At 37.6% G+C, this 21367-nt stretch overlaps 1 protein-coding gene across 1 annotated transcript in view; it reads left to right on the forward strand.

Moving 5' to 3' along the window:
• Positions 1-1249, forward strand: part of PLXDC2 (plexin domain containing 2) — a 426852-nt gene extending 425603 nt beyond the window's left edge. Inside the window, exon 14 of the mRNA XM_081299629.1 lies at positions 737-1249. Within this exon, the coding sequence (XP_081155755.1) occupies positions 737-853 (117 nt within the window). The 3' untranslated portion in view covers positions 854-1249. The remainder of the gene's footprint in view (positions 1-736) is intronic.
• The last annotated feature ends 20118 nt before the right edge of the window (positions 1250-21367 follow it).

Here is a 21367-nt window from a genome sequence, read left to right on the forward strand (position 1 = left end):
TTCGAAGGAATACTAGGGAAAAATGCTCTTTCTGACAAAACACATAACCTGTATTTTAGGACTAGTGTCTACTATGCAATTTAACTTCATAGGATCAAGTTTGTCCCCACCTTCTGATAATGGATTCCATTTTCAGGTCCAACAAATTGAATTTATAAACAAAAAAATATCATAAATGGTTATCCTGAACTTAATAAATAATTTCTCAATAAACTGAATAATACTTCTTTTAGCTCATTTACTAGGAAGTCCAGCATCTAATTTGAAAGCACACTTTTAAAAACTGTTAAAAACTTTATAGTGATGCATTTTTGGTGAAATAATAAATGAAGTAATGCCAATATTAATTTCTAAAGGAGAAATTGTCAACAGCTTTATATTTAAAAGATTTATTTTAAATTGTAGCTCATTTTTTGCCTCTACATTTGAGAACTTTTCAGACAAAAATGAGCATAAGACATTAAAATTTGCCTATGAGAACTCTCCATCCACTGAGGCAGGTGTTGCAAATCAACAGCCACTTCCCAGGGTTAGAAGTGCCATCCTAGAGACAGAAGCACAGCGCTTCAAGGGTTTCTAGAGAACAAGTTAATTTTACCTGTGGTGGTAATGAGGGCTCATTCAACATGTTAGTAAATTTACTTAAGTAGTCAATCTAGAATACTGGGCAAATATATTTTTTTCTGATGATAATACTGTACCCCAAAGCTCATTATTTTTGCACTTTCTGTTGCAGAGACGTCCAAGCAGATGGCCTGCCATGAAATTTCGAAGGGGTTCTGGACATCCTGCCTACGCTGAAGTTGAACCAGTTGGAGAGAAAGAAGGTTTTATTGTATCAGAGCAATGCTAAAATTTCTAGGACTGAACAGCACCAGTACTGGCTTACAGGTGTTTAAGACTAAAATTTTGCCTATACCTTTAAGACAAAAAAAAAAAAAGCAAAACAAAACAAACAAACAAAAAAAAGACACACACGCAAAGGAGCCCTAAGCTGCTGTAGCCTGAAGGAGACGAGATTTCTGGACAAGCCCAGCCCAGGAAGTCTAAAAGAAATTTTCAAGCTTATACTGGATACCATTTACACTGAGTATGGAATTCCCTAGTGGAATGACATCTATAGTTCACTCGGAACATCTCCTGTGGACTTTTCAGAAGTATAACAATATTATGATGCTTTTTGGCTTAGGTGCAGGGTTGCAAAGGGATTGAGGAAAATAATAACAATAAAGCTTTAGTTCACAAGGGATCTTCATCTTTGGTTCAAATGTTCTTCTCTGATATCTCCAAGGTAACCGTGTTCCAAAGCCTGAACCCTTTCACTCAACAAAGCAATGATGAATGTCTCAAGATTGCTGGGAACAATAGCTCACACAGGAGGAAAAGCAAACACAAAATAAGAGATTTTTCTATCTTTTCCAAACAGACGTGTGGCATGAGGATTTTGTTTTTTTGGCTCTAGATCCATCTGTTCCAACAAGTTCATTAGTTTGCAGGATGACCCTTTCATCTGTACAGGAGGTTTGCAGGATGCCTGCCTGTGTCTTGGTCAGGAAGGCCCTTTCTATGAGCTGTGACACAATTTCCACACTGTTAGTTGAGGATTAAGAAGGAGGGAGTAGTAAATGAGGCTTTCCATTCTCTTGCCTCAGAATAAAGACATCTGATTGGCGTTCAGAAACATTGCTTCTGTCTCCCACCCACAAAGTCGCACAGAGCCGCAGTCGCTGTTGGCCGATGGAAACAAAAAGAAATAATACCAAGAGTTCCTTGATAATTTTTGAGACAAAAAAAAATGTTAAGGGATTTTAAGTATATGGGTTTTAATTTTTTTTTCTATTTTAGTGCAAAAAGCCCATTTCATTGTCTATTCCTATCCAAGAAGTAGCTCAAGTCAGGATATCCCTGGTGATATAAAGAAGGAAAGAACACTGCTGAATCATACAGTAATTTTCTTTAAAGCACATAGTAGTTACATAAATATATATATAAATATATTTTTGTTTATAACTAACACAAGGCAGGCTCTTGTGACTCTAAGAGTGCATTTTGTCATTAAGACAGAACAAATGCAAGATGTATCACTGCATTACTTCCATAGAGTTGTAAAATAATCCTTAATATTAGAATATTTTTATGTCACTTAGTAAAAGTGGTTCAGTTAGTGGCAGTGCCTGTCAGTTCCCTGCCTCTTTGATCCACTCTTTTTCATGTCCAACCCCTTCCCTCCCTGGCTAAATGGAGCAGATGCTTAAAAACTCTTTAGCTGGACCTACCATTTGCCCAGTAATCACAATCCAAATTTTAAAAATTCCCCCCAAATGAAGGAAAGCATCACTTGAGGAGGAAAGGGGTTAATATGCATACTGAGCTCCTAAAGTTTAAATTCCGTACTGTGTACAATTTTATCCACACACTGATCCATGAAACTTACATTCCATGCCAAGAAACTGTTGGTTTTTGAAAGGTACAGTGCTCAACATTTGCAGAATCAGGTCTCAGAAAGCAGAGATGTCTCAAAAGTAGCACTTTGCTGACAGCTTAGCCTCTGTGCACAATGTCTCCGTTGGACAGCATCAGTCCACTAACAATGTCACACTTTATCATCACCATTGTCCGACATAAGCAAGTGCCGCTTTCTGTCATGTATATTTTGCTTTATCTTTTAAGTATCTAATGAGAATGCTAACTTTTTACTAACCTGCTTAGTTAATGATGGCAAGAAAATAATAAACTGAAAAGCAAGGTGATTGAAGGATGTGATGACAATCTGCTATAGCTGTGTTCAATTTATATGAAATATCCCAACTTATTCTTGTGGAGTAGGTTGGGTCAGATAGCAATAACCAGATGATTTAACCAATGTAACTGGTGCAACTGGCATTCTACAAATACATAATGGAACACAAAGACAACTTCCTTCTGGGATATGATAATGCTTCTTTTCATCAGCTTTGATGGTAGGTGTGGCTTCCAACAGCAATGGATTGATTGGCAGTTATATAAATACTTGCATATTTTGATCCAATTCATTATACACTTCTTTTAAGCAGTAATGTTGTCCTTACACCCATCGGAGCTTGTCTTCCATTTTTACATTTACAAAATTTGATAATCTTGTTTCAATAAATAAATAAAAACCTTCTGGATTGTTCAATGATCCAAAGCACCAAGTTGGGGGAGGGGTGTGGATTTTGGAAGTAGAAAAGCTGCTACTAAAGTGTGGGGAAACTTCCTAAGAGAACTTAGAGTTCAAGGTGGTGAGAATTCTGTGTTGTGTATAAATTCTTGAGTTGCAAAGAGAAAATGTTGAGTGAATCTATGTGTACTTCTGGTTTGCTCTTGATGCTCCTTTGCTGCAAAGGGCAAACACAGTTTCTGGAAATTTCAGAATGGACACCACAGCATTGAACCCTACATGTGTTATGTATTAGAGAAGGTGCCTGGGTATGTGACTCAACATGCTATAAGAATAGGGAAAGAATCAATAATAATTTTAAAAAATAAAAATAACAAAGGGACACATACAAACTTCTGTAGAAATCAGGTAAATGGTGCTGCAGAGGTATTTAGCTATTTCATCTTAATTTTTTATAAAAGTAATAATCAGTGATTAGCTAAATGTATTAAATGCCACCAAAGATGTCTTAAGGAAATCAGATGGCACTAACAGTAATGTTGATTTGTTTTGGAAGCGTTTGGACCTAAAGGTGTACTAAAAAATAGAAAACTAAAGATAAATTATAAAGGACAACCCACCACAAGTATATTAATCTCTGATTTGTATTACCTACAGCTATGATGTCCACTATCACCCACTAACCCAATGTGGCAACTAAAATTTAAATCAGTTAAAATTAAGTACAATTTAAAATTTAGTTTTTGAGTCACACTTGCCACACTTCAAGTGAGGAGGCCTCAGATGGTTTGTGACTACCATCAACACTATACTCATTGTAGAAAATTCTAGTAGAAAGTCCTAGAAAGATGTTTCCTTCAGATTATTTATTCTTGAAGACAAATGAAGAGGGGAAAAGAGAGAAGATTTGGTATCTCTTTTACATATGAAGTGTTTTTTGTTTTTTATTTCAAAGAAAACTCATGGAATTATGAAGAGCATGACTTTGAGTCTCCACTATTTTATTTTGGAAAAATCACTTTAACCTTCATAAGTCTCAGTTTTCAATTTTGGAAAATAAAAACATTTCAGTCCGGTTTTCCTAATAAGATTATCATGCAGAATGATTAAATGTACAGATGAACAGACTTTTAAAATCTTATGTCAGTGTAGTCCATATAAAACACATTTATAGGTCCAGGGTCAGCACAAATTTGCATTCAAAAGAAGATTAGTCCATCAGTCCAAAAGGCAATCAAAGACAATTCAATACATTTCTTAAGAAATTGTCAAAGAATAATGCATTCAAAACACACAAAAAAATCACTTAAATTCTTTTCCATCTATCTTCATATTTCCTCTAGTATTTGTTCCACATGATATCCATCCAGCTACTTTTCTTTTCCCACACCAAAATTGCCTGTGTGTGTGTGTGTGTGTGTGTGTGTTTACCAGGGATTGAACTCAGGGGGGCACTCAACTACTGAGCCACATCCCCAGCCCTATTTTGTATTTTATTTAGAGATGGTCTCAATGAGTTGCTTAGCATCTCACTGTTGCGAGAGGCTGGCATTCCACTCAAGATCCTCCTGCCTCAGCTTCCCAAGCTGCTGGGATTACAGGTGTGCACTACTGTGCCTACCCTGTGTGTGTTCTTCAACAGGTTGGGTTATTTGTTATGTAGAGTTACTTAGCTTCTCTATTTTTTTCTGACATCCCATTTTACACTTCTGCAAAAGTAAGTCCAGAATCTGAGCAGACAGAAGGATTCTCTTTAATACTACAAACATAATTTCATATTTATTTTAATCTTATAACAAATGTAGGAGGCTCTGACATTAAAATATAAAAATACATGGGACATATATGTAAGATTTTGCAAATGCAGGCTATATAAAAGGAATATAAATACTTTAAATTATGCTAATATTCAGGTAATCTATATTCTCAATTTAGCATAATTCACCAGTTTGGGCCAAAAAAAAAATTCTATGTCATTTCTTCCTGAAGGAGTAGATTTGGTAATATCCCTAGTACGTTTCCCATTTTTTAAAAAAAAAGTTTTTTGGAAGGATCCTTGCCTTGGTTCAAGGCACTTTCACTCTACAATAAGAAATTAATATTTAACTATGGCTAACTGAAAAGAGGGAACCTGTGGGGTTAGGATTTCTTTCTCCTGTGAAATGTTCTTTGGCTTTGTATTTCTTCAGGCATTTTTCTAGATGTTTTATTAAAATGTGATCCACTAATTCCAAAGGATTGTTCTTTCTTTCATTTTCCTGCCCATGACCCCACTTTGGGTATCAGCACCTGAATGCCAGATGATGGGAGGTCATCTAATCTAACATCTTCATTTTAAAGAGATGTGGTAACTTTGCCAGTGTCAGCACTGGGTATGGAACTTAAGACTCCTGATGGGTGGTGATTTTTGTTCAATTCTTATTGCCTGCACCCCTATGTCAGCAATCAAGACCAACCAAGCAGCTCAAAATCCATCTCCAACCTCACTTTATTTGCTGTCTGGATTATCTACTCTGTTGTGTAATATGGAACATTGGACCAATCTTTCTTTCATATTGCTGTATTCTGATGCTGCTAGTTTAATAACAACTAAGGCTTTCAAGTTCTAGTCATTGCAGGGTCTTTCTTGGGTTCACAGGTCCCCTCCCCCACCTCCCCATCTGTGGCCATCCACATTAGCAATATTGTTTTATCTTTGCTGTTTAAATATTTTCTGTCTTTATTTCACTTCTTCCCAAATGTATTTAAATACTGATACTCCTCACAGTTGGTTTTCTTACCACATATACAATCATGATTTTTGTTTTCTCTTTAAACTGTTTAAATGTTTTTGTCCCTGAAAGGCCTTGCGAGTAAAGATTGTGAGGTCAGGTATATTAAATATTATACATTCATGTTACCATGTGTTTATCAAACACTTAACGTTTCACAGGGCATTTTGTTTTATCCTTTTATTTGTTCATTCATTCAACTATTTACTTCAATTAATTATTCATTGAACACCTGATGCAACCAAGTTACGGTTCTAAGATCTTGCATAGTAACAGAATTCAGACATATAAACTGGTCATCATAATACAGTAAAATCCTCAAAAACAACTTTGCCAAGAAGACCACTCCAAATTTTTATTCTACTTAGGAAAATATAAAGTATTTTATTTGAAGAATGTTTCTGGAATATAATACAGGATTGTACATCTGTGCTCTTTGCTTTATTTTGAATCATCTGTTAATTTCAAATCTAAGAATAAAAGCTATTCAATAGGTGTCCCTGACCAGATATAATTTCCACTTTACTTCTTACTGAGCAGATGCAAGAGTAGAAGTTTCATCTGGTACCAACATTTCTGTTGTGGCTTTTTGAATTATCAGCATGATTGTTTTAAGGTCTTCAAAAGCTCTAATGTACCAAAGAAGCATTTGCACTTTAAGTGTGTATGGTTGTTATGTCCTTTATTGGGTAGTCTCAGGTTTTCTCAACCATAACACTACTGACATTTTAGACCTGGTAATTCTTTGCTGGGGATGAGGGAAGTGGCTCTGTATGGTACAGGATACTTGGCAACTTTTTTGGATTCTACTGAGTAGACAGTGGCGTATACATCCCTTCCTGTGTGGCAAACGTGTTTTCAGACATTGATGTCCCCTGGATGGAAAGGAAAGAAGAGGTTAGACAAAAATATCCCTAGATTAAATCCGATGTATTATCTAGTGAGTAAAATGTACCGGGAGTCCATTTTTTTTCCTCTTTCTGTTGTCATTTACTGTCATTGGTAGTTCTTTATTTATAACCAGATTTAGAATCACAAACTCTTTGAATTAAAAGAGATAGAAAAAGTCACACATAGATCAACAACACATCATCTATTTTTCCATATGGTTTACAAATTTACAGATAGGAGACTGAAAGATTGGTTATCTCTAAGAACTTCAGAATTAACTCTTCCATAGCTAGAGATAGGACCGTTGAGTAATTATCTTCACTTCTATAATTCCTGTGCCAGGGAACTTTGCATTCCATGTGGGGACTTGATACTCATACAACTTCAGTGTCTCAGAGACTTTGGGGCATTTATTTTTGTCATTTCACACATCTACAAATCTTATTCCTTAGTCTTTGCTTCAAATGTGCATAGAAGTTCAAGTTTGGTGCATCTGATTTAAGTATACCCAGACTTTCTATTTCTAATTCCTGAAAATTTTCTTGTTTGCTTCATCAGAATCTTCCATTTTCTAGTTAGCTAACACCTATGAAGCAATAGTAACAATATTGATTTTTTAAAATTGTTCTTCTATAGAAAAAAACAAACAAAAGTGATTGTTCCAGGAAATTGAAAATTGTAAATTTCAGAGTTGGAATGCTTAAATCTGTCAAGCCAAAGTTTACACCATTTGATGTGCCTTATGTTGGTTTTCCTGTAAGGTCACTGATTTCTTATGAATAACTGAATCCAATCAGTTTGTGCTTAGTTCTGTTTTGCACACATTGGAAAACATGGTGGTTATACAAAAACAGTCCCTTAAAAATATTCCAGAATTAATAACAAACTCCCAACTGAAATCTCAGGCCTCCTTTACTCTTTTCTTAAAAGACTAACTCAGACTGTGAAGACCTCCATAATTATTTACTACAAATGTACTAGTTGAAAACCTTATTTACAAAGTCTATGGCTATTGAATATTGAAAAGCACACCTAGGAAAAATTCTCATAAGATAGTCATGGAAATTGAAAACTACAACCTCAAAATGTGTATAATTTTCTCCTCTATCACTATTGTATCAGCTTACATGGTATTACATCTTAAACTTTTGATTGAGCTGATCCTCTAACTTCAATTTTAATTGTAATACACCCGCCTAAGTATCTCATAACTTATACCATCCAGTGTTCATTGCTCTCATAATGATTATTACAAAGAAGCAGATGATAATTATTAAAGTAAAAGAAATCACAAAGTTGAATCAATTTTCCATATTAAGTTTATAGAACATGTTGGCATTAGCTACTAAACAAAACACTTATTATGAATGACCAAATTATGACTACAGGAATAAAATGCTCAAAACTTATTATAAGGTAATTGCTAGCTCATTGTCGACACTGAAAGATTATGTTACTTTAAATCTAAGATAAAAGACTGGAAAAAATTATATACAAATCATAAGCTATTGCTCATCTTTATCTAAGATTTATTTACCTTTGAGAATTGCTAAAAAAAAAACCATCCTCTTCTAATGGAATAAAGTAGAAAACTTTTTTGACTTGATGGATAACAACACCATATTCCTTTTTATTCCAGCTGGAATATCTCAATGACTTCTATCTGTCCCAAGAAGTTTGGATGTTTAGGTAGTCTCTATTTTCTCTAGTGTTACCAAAATATAGATATTAAAGATTTAATTGAAGTATCTATTACCAATCATGCAGCTCTAAATCTTTTGTGGCTATTAAATAAATAGAGAGCATGAAACTAATTTTAGAATTTTTCTATATTTGGGTGATATAAACATAGGAGTGGATGAACAGAGATGATTTGTAGTGGGAAAAGCAAAGATCTAAATTACTATCAGGCAGAGTTTTTAACTTGTTCAGAGCAAAGTGCATATAAATGTTCAATGACTTTAGCTCAAAGTTAGGTCCTTAGGACATCCAGACCCTGGAGCACAGATTTCAGAAGCTATGCTAAGAGTCATGTGAAGTACCCAAAGCTCGGATGTGCCCACTTGGTCTAACACCCAGCCATACCATCACTCAGTTGTACCTCTTCTATGGCATTGATCCTAAAACCATTGCGATCCTTGCCCAAGGGAATTGGACTACATATGGTCAGGTAATAACCAGAAAGAGACTTTGCATTTATCTCCCTGTGACTTTAAAAGCATGATCACATTCTTCAGTTTTCTTTTACCAGAGACTATGAGCCAGCCAACCACACAAGGCAATAAAAAATAAAAATAAAAAACAGTTTTCCCAAGGACCAGGTATGAAAGGGTGCTTTCATCTGTGAGCCCAGAGCGGGACCTCTGTAAAGTGTGAATGAGTCTCAGGACCCAGACCCCAGTGTTGTTGTCGAGACATTCTGGTGGCATCTATGCAACCATTTTAAAGGCAGTTTTAAGAAAAACATGCTCAGATCGTCATATTCATAGCAGGGGAATAAAAACTCCAGTTAAGCATCTTCCACTAGGCTACTCTGAAAATAACTTTAGGAGAAATCAGAGTTTCCCTTGCAAAGAAATGTTAAAATCATTTTAGGGAAATGGGCTAAGTTTCTTTAGACACAGACATCTTATGTACACCATAACAGTCTTGGGGCCCTGACTGAGAGCAGGGCATGTCTTTTCACTGGTTGATCAAAACAAGTCTCTCATTTGCCTGATTTGAGGCATTTGGACAGTGCCTGGGAAGTACATTATTTTCAAGGGAATAAGAGAAAAAAGAGAGAGAGAGAGAGAGACAGCCTTTTTTTCGTGCCAGCTGGGATCATGGGAACTTCAAATGCCAGGAATTTACTACTGTTTCTGGTAATTCTGCTTGTAGTCATTTGCAACATTGAAGGGTGAAAAGAGAAGAAGTTGAGCACTCAGAGAGGGGCGGGGGATGCTGTCCGTGTTTCCTGCCAGTTGCACCAGCGCACAGAATGGTTGTGATGCATTTCGAAGTGGGTATAATTGTCCCCTTTGTGAGAATCACAAAGCCCACTGTGGCACTCCTAAAAGAGAACACTGAGGAAAATCTGACCCTATAAACCCAGTCAACCCCAAACAAAAGGAAAGATTGTGTGGGAGAGCACAGCGCGTTGCCAGCACATTTCCCACTGTTTTTAAAAGCCCTGGACGTCCAGCCCAGGACGTGTCTTACAGGTGAAGGTTGATTTTGCAGAGGCTTTTCCAAAACTTCATTAACACAGAGCTCAGGAAACTGAGCATTCTTAATTTCTTCCAGTCTTCTGGGCTTCGTTCCTATTCCCTCTCCTATGTTGGTGAGACATTCCAAGCCTGCCTTCTGTTGTGCTAAAATAACACACATACTTCACCATGACCTGATGGAGGACATACCTGAGTCTGCCAATGTAGAAACCACTGTATCTGAATTTGCACTGATGGTATCTGAGAGCAGAAGAAACCTCAGTTGGAATCCTTTGTTCAAATCCAGTAATTCAGATGCTACATACTTCTTCTGCAAGCTTTCTGGTCCTTTTACTTTATTAATTCTCTAGTTTGAATGGATCCATGAATTTGCCATCTATCTTTTACCTGGGGATCAGTATGATTGCAATAATGTCTTCTTCGCACAACTTCTTCCACTAAGTTTGTCTGCAATTCTTCTGCTTTACAGTTTGTGGGGAATTTGTTTTTCCTTCCTAATAATCATTTGATAAGAAATTCAGTGTATTTACAGCCACGATGACACAATACATCTCTTCAGGTCTGGAAGCTGGTGGTGCCCAACTGTTACATGTGTTCTTACTGTAGGTTGCAATACTTTTAATGAAACCATGTTGTTGTTTTTGTTTTTTTCACTCTCAGTTGGAGTCAACACATTTGGGATTTTAAAAGGGGGAGAGGGAGCTATTTGTGTAATACTGCTGTCATATTTGGCTATATATTAAAAATAATAAATGAGCATTTTGTTTTAATTTCTTAAATGCTTTTACCTTGTCTTTCAGCCTACTTTTGTTTCCTTTCCTACATTAGTTTTCAAAATATTGTTACTTGATGTGAAAGAAAATGTGTGCTGAGTCCAGAGCCACAAGTTAATGGCATGATGAAAAAATCCTTTCACTTTTCAACTTGCAGTAGTATGGGACGGACACCAACTAGAGTGAGCTGCAGAAAATTTTAAAAATGCAGGATGGCTTAGCATGTGACTGGGTGAACTCTTTGTCCGCTGTCCCCAGCCACAGTGCCCAAACATTGAATTCTCCTTCATCAGAACATGGGTTTTTAAATGCCAAATTAAATTCTAGAGCTGAAATAAATCAAAGTACCTCAGATCAGCTCTTGCCTCTGTTGAGAGTCCTGCTTTATAAGCTCCTCCTCTGATTTTCCAAATGAATTCTGGAAGGTTCTATATTAGTTCATCCTCCTTTTCCCAAACTGGAAATGATTGTACCCCTTTCTCAGGGGCTTTTGGATGCATGTCTCTGGTAATTTATGAGGAATGTGTAAACTGAGATGTTTCCAATTCCAAATATTCCTTCTCTGTTTCCTCATCTGTCATTCTTGGACTATCCTTTAAACACCACCAAGTACATCATAGGCCTGAACCCAGGACACAGAAGCACATGATACCTGATGTGTCAGAAATTCCAGACAGTGGTATTTTCTGAGCAACTGCTTTATGCATTTCAATTATGATTTTAAAATCTTAAACTCTGTATGACCTCTTGGACTGTATTGATTAAACTTTGATTTCATGGAGTAAATTCAGAACTTTAACTTCAAATGGTGTGAATTGTGTTTATGATACAAAAAAAAAAAGAAAAAACTCATTAATGCAAATCATGCAACTTTCTCTGACAATAGAGAATCATGAAGCTAATACTTTAAAGAAGTCATTTAATTTGTGCCAGTTCTTTAAATGATGCAATGGAAATGAACCTGAAAAATATATGTTTAAGAACAAAGATGCTAATGACAAATCATACAACTTTTAAATTAGCTGTACCATAGTATTATTATTATTTTATTATCTCCAGCCTTCATAATTTGTTGCTGTTTTTGTTGTTGTTTTGAGACAGTCTTGCTAAGTTGGTAAGGCTGGACTCAAACTTGCAAGGCACTTGACTCAGCCTCTCAAGTCGCTGGGGTTACCGGCAAGAATCACAGAGCCCAGCTGAATTTATCTCTTATATATCTGAAGACTATGTCTCACTGATTACCTCTTCCCAACCACTATTTTCAGAATCAGAGTCTTTTGACATGCACATTAATTTTTTTTCTCTGTTTATTTTAACAAACATTTATCAAATGACTTGATGACTACAGAGTAGTGAAGGAGACACACACTTTAAAATGTATTGTAAATCAAGCATCATCAGTCCCAGGATGGAAATATTTACACAGAACGATGCAATTACAAGAAGGAAGAGTTAATTCTGTGTGAAAAAGACCAGTAGCTTTCACAAAGCAAGGGGTAGGTATTTGAACTTCAACTTGATCTCTTTTTTAAAAAATATTTTTTTTTTAGTCAGACATGACACAATATCTTTATTTTGTTGTTTTATGTGGTGCTGAGGATAGAACCCAGTGCCTCACCTATGCAAGGCAAGTACTCTGCCACTAAGCTACAACCTCAGCCCTTCAGCTTGATCTTGACAGATGAGTAGGTCTTCAGCAAGTGTGGCCATACCAGGGAAAAGGTGAACTATGAACAGAGGGGCTATCAGGAAATGAGAGCAGGGGAGTAGCCAAAGCCAGAATTGGGCCCTTGATGATGTTCATGGCCTTATAATTTTCCTTCAAAGCAACAGGTACACTCAAATCCTCTTAGAAAAATCTCCCAGTAGGCAGAGGAATGGGAGAATGACATGGTAGACATCTGGGAGGCTGTTTGGGGGTGATGGCTTAAATATATCTATCTATAGCTTCATGACCCCTATTCTTTCTTGGTTTTCCACTCTTCATCTCTGTGGATTTAGTCCTCTATTAATGAAACCCACACTCACCAGCACATGTGAGATGATCCTCTCCCCTCTCAGATACCCCTCCCAGCAAATTATGTATTTTTCCTCTCCAAGGTCACAACACAATACAATTTAACAGATGTTCACATCAAGTCAGCCAGAGCTGCCCAGGTTCACCTATGTCTTATATGAGAAATCTCTTTTTTTAATTTTTTTTCCTAAAATTCCAAGGAGACCTGGGCAGCCAACACTGCCCAAGGTGGAATTTAATATTCTACTATGATGACCATAAAGCAGGAAAATGATGCATATTGTCAGTTTCCCTCGGTCATTTTGACATGATTAATAAATTCTTAGAGCTTTGCTCTCCACGAGCATTTGGGTAGAAAGGCTTGCTCCTGAAATAAATGGCTTAACAGTTTCTTTTCTTTCTTTTGTACTTAGCCCATCAGGTTGCCCTCTGAATTAATGAGTTAGTAAGTGCTCAGTCTATGGTATTCACAGAGCTCAGCAAATCTGAATTAAAGCAAGGAAAAGATCAAAGTCTGTCTCATAGAGATGGAGACCTGGGGCATGGTAAAGCCTCCCTGGTAGCTACAGTCCAATGTAAAAGAGAAGAACTGGACTTCAGCCCCAGTGGGGATCTGGATGTCAAGATTGTCAGAAACTAAAGACAAAGTCTCCAAGATTCCAGACAGCAAGAGAATTTCAAAGGGTGGAATCAAACTGCCTCTGGGTAATTTGAGAGTATATTGAAATATTTCAGAGCTCCCCAAGGAAGCAGATAAACACCTGATTCAGTCATCAGGGGAACTATGAAAATGTCAGTTGTGAAGGAGGCCAACTGGCTCCCATGACCCTGGCTCTGTGTTTAAAGATCACAGCCTTGAAGTTCAAGTGCATTCGCGCTGCGAGCGAGAGAGCGTGGCTTCTGCCTTGGAGATGTAAGGAGCTGGGAGAACAAAAACCAACAGGTTGGTCAGGCTCCTGGAGGCCTCCCGTTGGCGGGGAGCAGGGTTTCAGATGTACACTTCACTGTCCTAGGGTGTAGCCTGAATACAGGAAGTGAAGATGAGTGTGCAGAAATAGAGAAAATATAGAAACACAGACCAGACACTACTGCTTTAGCTGATGCTGATTTCCCTGATCCAGGCCACTGGATGAGTTAAGACATGTCATCTATGTATCTGCTTCTCCAAGTCTAATGAAAAGCAATTATAGTTTTTATTTTTTTTATTTTTATTTTTTTTTGGAGACGCTCATTGTTATACAAAATTACATATAAGAGGTTATGAGGGGAATGGGATAACAAACATGGAGGGAAATGAATTACAGTAGATGGGGTAGAGAGAGAAGATGGGAGGGGAGGGGAGGGGGGATAGTAGAGGATAGGAAAGGTAGCAGAATACAACAGTCACTAATATGGCAATTATAGTTTTTAAAATTTCAAGAATGTGTTAAAGAGAAAACCAGTGAGAGTCCCACAGAGTTTGCAACTTCAGTATATATAGAATCCAGAGCCTCTGTCAGTGATGGGCTTATTATTTTCTGAGTTGCTATCACTTTAAAGAACAACAAGACACACTTGGCCTCCCAGAGCAAATACACTTCAGAATTTCCAACATGTCCTGATAAATGTTCATTGACCCCCTTTGCTGTACATTATTCCAATGGCTTCAGAAAACTTAAAGCCTTTGAACTTCTTCCAAATACTATGCTCACTTTTCTTTATGGTGACCTTTACCAAAATTTCAGGGTTGCAGAACACAATGGGCTATGTTCCCCCTGCAGAATGTCTTTACACAATTGCAATTTAGATATTTTTCCAGAAGGATTCACTGTGGTGTGAACCTTGATAAAATGTGAAGCAAATTTCTCCTGCTGGAGTTTGGCTGGGAGCCCGGGGGGATAGGCTGCATAAATTATTCTAAATGCCATAGGATCTTGCATCTTATTTCTTTCTAGAATGTTTTAAATCTGCATCTGGATGCCTTGAAGTGAGATACTGAACAAGCAAAGCACATTGCAAGAAAGAGAAATTGAGACTTGCAAAAATAAAAAACGAAGCTCCCATCCCCATTGTAAACAGTGCCATTGGAATTTAATTAGATGTCATCTGAGGAGATGTGAGTTATTTGAATAAGACCAGATCCCAGCAGGGTAAACAGCAATAGGGCAAATCGAATGGGAGCACTTGTATTAGAGAGAAAACTTAAAACAAGGGCTTTGGTGTGCTAGGAGAATTCCCAGTTGTGCATGAGGCAATGAACTCTAGCAGAGGGGTGTGTGCATGGAAGGGGAGAAGGAATCTATTCGAATTTTCTATCGTTTTGCTTTATGGCCATTGTGAAGCTTTATTTTGGCTCTGAGATGGGAGTTCATTTACTTCAGACAGACTGTAGCAACCAGTTTGATTCTCTTGACATAAAACCACAACAAATAACTATCGTGATTGTCACCGCTCAGAGGCATGAAGATAGCCCCCACTAAAGTGGAAGGAAGGTTCCAGGTTGATTCTTCTTGCCCTCCTCATTAACATCAATCTGGGACCTCTGGTTCCTAGAGACGACTGAGGAGCATCAGTTTGCATATGTCAGTTTCCAGAGACAGATTTCCTCTCTCCTCATTGGTCACTTGTGGATGCCCCCCACAAGTGACCAATGAGGAGACAAGTTCTGTGACATCATGCCACTGACCTCTCAAAGCCTAACTGTTCTCTCTCTATGAAATGAGGATAAAAATAGTACCTACTCCTGAGAATCGTTGTGACTAATAAATGATCTAAAATACTTAGCTTTGTGTTCTGCCATACCACTCACTAACAGTTAGCAGTGCTATCATTATGGTTGCCTAAGAAAAATATGTTGACTTTGATAGGAAAAAAAATGCCATCTAGTTCTTAAGAAGATAAAGTTAGGGAAAAAAACAATTAACTGGATGAATCGATTGCAAAATAAGATGTTATCTTACGAGAGGGAAACTTCTTACTATCTTTCTTATTCTTTTCCCCCAGTGAATCTCATTTTTCTCCATTATCTAAGTCAATATTATCCTTTCTTCACTGTAAGATATGAAAAAGCAAAATGGAGGGTACTTAAAACCTTAAGTGATGAGAACATTAAAAATTAAAGCAAAAACACATGTCTATGTTAAGAAATATAGTGGTTTCTAGAATTTAAAGAGGCTCCTCCCCTTCTTAATTCATTTGTGATTTACTTGTGGTTTCAGGGGAAATCAAATCATGCTTCTGAGTGGTTATTCTGAAAAAAATTTTTTAATGTATCCTCATTGAATTTCTGTTTGTAAAATGAAAATATTTCTAACATATCTCACTCATTCACACAGACCTTATACTAATGGCCTGAGTCAGTGTGTAGCTTCTGAACTGTTTCTGCCCACCTAACATTTCTGACACACAATGTGTGTGTGTTGTGGTGGCAGTTCCCACACTATTCTGGTTTACATAACAGGTGTCTCCCAAAAGCTCATCTGTGAAAAAATGCAAGGAAGTTTAAAGGTGAAACGATTAGGTTATTAGAGCCTTATCCACTGATATGGATTAACTGGGCAGTAACTATAGGCAGGTATGGTGTGGCTGGAAGAAGTAGGTGCCTAGGGGTGTAACTCTGAGATTTACATTTTGTCCTTGGTGAACTGAGCTATCTCTACTTCCTGATGGTCATGCCCTCCCACCATGATGTGCTATCTCCCCTTAGAACCAGAGCTATAGAGGTAGCCTTCTATGGACTGAGGCCTCTGAAACTGTGAGCCAAGTAAACTTTTCCTCCTCCAATTGTTCATGTCAGCTCTTTTGGTTACAGTGAAAAAACACTAACACAGCGACCATTTCTCCTACTCTCTGGACAAACACTCAAATCCTACCACTGAATTCAATCCTTACAGTAACTACCTATAGTCAGCACAGACCCCATGGGTTAACCACTCAGTCTCTCAAGGGTGTCTCCAATGGCACATCTCGGCATCTCAATGGGAGGGAAACTGCTTCCTTTACTACTTTCTTACTCATTCTCCTTGCAAACTTCATTTTCCTCCAGCATCTAAGTCAATATTTTCCTTTCCTACTTGAATATATGGAAAAGCAAAAAAAGGAGGGGACTTAAAACTTTAAGTGATGATAAAATTAAATATTTAATGTGAAAACACAAATTTATGTTTTTTAAAAAAAAGATAGTGGGTTATAGAATTTAAAGAGGTATTTCTCACCAACCAGCTAAAAATTCCATGGGTTCAATAATTTGCTAAAACAGCTGACAAATCTCAGGGATATGGTTTGTTTACTGTTATTTGCTTATTGTAAAGAATACAACTCAGGGATAGCCAGACGGAAGAGATGCACAGGGCGAGGGACAGGGAAGAAGAGCCCCCATGCCCTCTCTGTGCTTTCCCAGAACCCTGATGTATTCACCAACCTGGAAGCTCTCCAAACCATCATACAGGGGTATTTTGGGAGGTCTCATTACAGAGACATGATTGATTGAATTGTCAACCCCTGACGATTAATTCAGTCTCTGGCATCTCTCCCCTCCCTGGAGGTTGTATGGTGGTTCTAATCAGGTTATCTACAGCTCTGAAGGGAGGTGGTTGCCAAGTAGGGCTACACAGGATTGCATCTCAGGACAAAGCCACAGCAAGATAAAGTTGTAGGAAGCAGTTTACATGCAGCAAGTAGGGTGGGAATAGCTTGATTTCTTGGCTCTTCATGGACTGACTATTATGAATATGTAATTTTGAGGGTTCCAGAACATTCCAGAACTATTTTTAATTGTCAGGTACCTAGCCCAGGAGCCATTAAGGTGAATGTGCTGTGATCTCAAGTGAGATCCCAATAAGGGAAGTGTTTGGAGGTGGATTTAACTGGCTATTCAAGAAGTGGGACTGACCAGCATCCAGCCAGGGCCTATAAATTGGATTAAGACCACATTTAAAACCAAACCAAATCATATTAGAGTGAAGCAGTGAGGGTGGTGAGACTTGGTCAAATTGTGGCTATTTGGAAAGAAGAACCAATAGATTTTGTTCATGGTTTAGATATGGGGTAAAAGAAGAAAGAGGAGTTCATGGGATCCCCAGGTTGTGGAGCCCGAGTATAAAACATTGCTATTGCCATCGTCTGAAATGGACAAGACCAAAAAATAAACCAGTTTGTAAGAAAGCATTAGAAGCTGTTTAGAGCATTTTGTTTGGGGGGGGGTGGTGGGAATCTAAATGAACTTATTGAACATAAAATAAATTTATGTCTCTAAAGTCAAGAGAGATATCTGAACTGGAGATATAAATTTAGGAGTGTCTGACATAAATATGATATCTAAAGCCATGGGACCCAATGAGATCATTCAGAAAGTGAATGCAGATAGGGTCAAAATGTGGCCAAATGACAGAGTACTCAGCGTAGTCCAGCAATGAAGATGTTAGCCCAGGAGCAGCAAAGGGTGGAAGAAGAAAAAGCAGAGAGTGGGGTATCTCAGGAGCTTTATAAACAGTGTTTCAAGAATACAGAAATATTCAAAGTCACAGGCAATCAAAGTGCCCTCAAAAATGACGATAAATTGCTACTTCAACCATCAGATTGCAAAGTGATTGTGTTTTCAAAGATGAAAAACATTGGTTGAAAAACAACGTATACCATACTTAGAAAAATAATTGGGATGAACTTTCTGTGGAACAATTTCTCATTATACAAAAAGAAGACTCCTAAATCTAACTTTGAAGATCCCTAATGCTAGAACTGGCGAGCTATAATTGGACCAATTGCAGAACACACTGACCAGGAGTCCCCCCCCCCCATAGCTGGTCTAAATGTGACCCTTTTATAGACGTGTGCTCAGGCTGACTTTCACCTTACCCCATAACATGTCTTCCCGTCTGTTTATGGCTCTACCTCACAAAATATGCCCCTCCCAGGGAGGTATAGATAGACCTTCCCATGGAGGGAAATGCCCCATGCTCTGCTCCATTAGCAACATCAGAAATGATGAGAGAGAGATTTTTCTATACGCCCAGTACCTATCAGAGTGCCCAGAAATAGTAAGTATTCAATTAACATTTTTTGAATTAATTAGAGTCAATGAATGAACGAATGAATGAACTGCTTGGTTTTTCAGTGAGCAAAGTGCTCTCCACTGCTAAGGTATTATCACTGGCTATGAAGAAAGGCTATGAAGTGCCTCTTGGGCAGAGGCCAAGCATGGACAAGGCTGCTTTGGTGAAGATTCAGAGTCAACCGTAGCTCATCTACCCAGTCGCCGTAAAAACTCAACAGGTTTCCTCCCAATGGCTTTTCTCTTTGCATCCTTGGGTCTAGTTAGGTTTTGTAGATCAGGCTACTCATGATCTCAGAGGGGCAGGTTTGTGGATGGACAGCTTTTCCCAGGTGTGGCATGCACCTGTTTACCCTGGTCTTCCTGATTCTGGAAAACTCTCAATCTCCCATTGTCTTGCCCATTCCCCAGCCAAGAACTAGTGAAAAGCTTTCCTAGTGTTTCTGGCCACAATTCCTTGGCAATGTACATTAAAGAATTCTGTCTTTTTTTTTTAAATCTCACTGTAAAAATCATCTAAATGCCCCCACTCCCAAGCTTCAGCTTCTGGAAGACAAAAGTAGGAAAGGGGAATATCTTATTTCCTGACTTTAGTTTTCTTCTTTGCCACATCCAAGGCATGAACTAATAGCATAAAACAAATAATTCTTGAATGAGGGAGAAAAGAGGCAGAGTAAGAAGAAAAAACAAAAAATAAATAAACTCATAAAGTGTGCACACATTACTAATTGGTCAGACGTTCATCCCTCTCTTAATAAGCTATAGTCAGAAGAAAATTAGTTGGTACGTGGCTCCAAGTTTCAGAGAAACTTTGAGCTTGAGTGCCAGGGTCTGTGTCGAATATTGAAGACTTGTGGCTCTTTATAACTATTTTCTCATAGAAATGTTTTCCTTCAGTCTCAGCTTTCTAGAAAATTGTCTCTTTTTATCTTATAAATATTAGCATTGTAAAGTATTTCTTAAAGGAAAAAAATTTGAAGGAAGTGTACATTCTATGATATTTTATGTTTGTTTTATTTCTTTAAATTTTCCAGGCTTGTAGATGCTAGCTTTTTGGAGGGTGTGTGTGTGTGTGTGTGTGTGTGTGTGTGTGTGTGTCTATCTGCGGATTGAACCCAGGCTCTCATTATTCCCAACCCTGTTTGTTTCTTAGTACCCTCTTAGTAATTTCTTAAAAGCTAATATGATAGTACCTACTGTTGATAAAATTTCCAACCACATTTAAAATATTCACTCTTTTTTTAAAAAATAAAAAAGCAGACCACAGAAAAAAACTCCCTGAATTATTAGTTTTCAAGAGACAAATAAGTGATACATAGCAAAACATATTTACTCCATGTATTTAGGAATCGTTTGGATTTATTTGCTCATTTGAATGAAGCAGAGGACTTAAAACGAACATTTGTTATAAAAATAACTTACTTGCTTCAAGAAGGATGATGGCTTAGTTTGGGGAAATAACTAAGTGTAAGAGGTACTGATCGTTTTCTAATTTTTCTACCTCTATGTGCAGCCTGGGTTATCTTAAACACAGTGGCTCAAATGCCTTATATTTTATAGCCGCCAAGACAGCTATAAAAGAACATTTCATTAGGTTTCAACCGTATGTGCACTTTTCTTCAGGTTTCTGAAGAATCTGGTGACTGTAGTGTGCATATTTTTGTCTTCTTAGTTTACTCTGTCTCACTTTGGATTACAATTCCCAGGTAACAGATAAAAGCTCTCTTCAAAGCAGAGGTGTCTTCTAAAACAATCAGCACTGCATTTTGAAGTAGGGAAAGGGCTGAGTAGGAAAGAGACCTGAGGTGATTGGGTGGGGCCTGAGCTGGGGAGATAGATTAGCTCCAGAGATTAGAACCCTTGGGCTATTTATTAATGCAAACACCTTCAGCTCAAGGGTGGGCTGGGCTCTTTTGGAAATGATTTGTGATCTAATTTGAGGTTGTTGTTTATGCTTCTAACACCTAATTTATTTCATTCTGGCAGATAGCATAAATTGTGTGCCGTAGATAGGAAAATCCAGAGGTCAAGAGTTGCTACAAAGCTATGGCATATCATAAGCTTCACTAATCACATCCAGACAGTCAATCATTTTCAGGTTAAAGAGCTTTCTGTGTCTGCTCACTACCCTTTACTGTTGTGAAGAAAAATCCAGCACCATACCTGGCATATAACAGCTGTTCAATAAAGGTAAATTTCCTTCTCTCAAGGAGGTCAATGAATTAGTACATTACAGAGAAAACTAGTCCCGTGGGTATTTTGCAAAAAAGTGAATTCCACAGGGAAGAACTGGAGGGAATTGCTGAGTCAAGGGCTTGGCTCTCTGAAAACTTCCAACTGCCTATTGGTGTAGGTTAAAAGCAGAGACCAGGAGTCACATTATCAGGGATCTCCCTTTCTTAGCTGTGAGACTTAAGCTACATGTTTACACTCTTGTTTCTTTCTGATAAAATGAGGATAATAATATCCTCTATTAATAGGATCAGTGTATTAATATTTATAAAACGCAACAGTGCCTAGCACATAATAAGTACTAAAT

The sequence above is a fragment of the Spermophilus citellus genome (assembly GCF_964194105.1).
Source record: "Spermophilus citellus genome assembly, chromosome: 6".
In the NCBI taxonomy this organism is placed as follows: domain Eukaryota; kingdom Metazoa; phylum Chordata; class Mammalia; order Rodentia; family Sciuridae; genus Spermophilus; species Spermophilus citellus.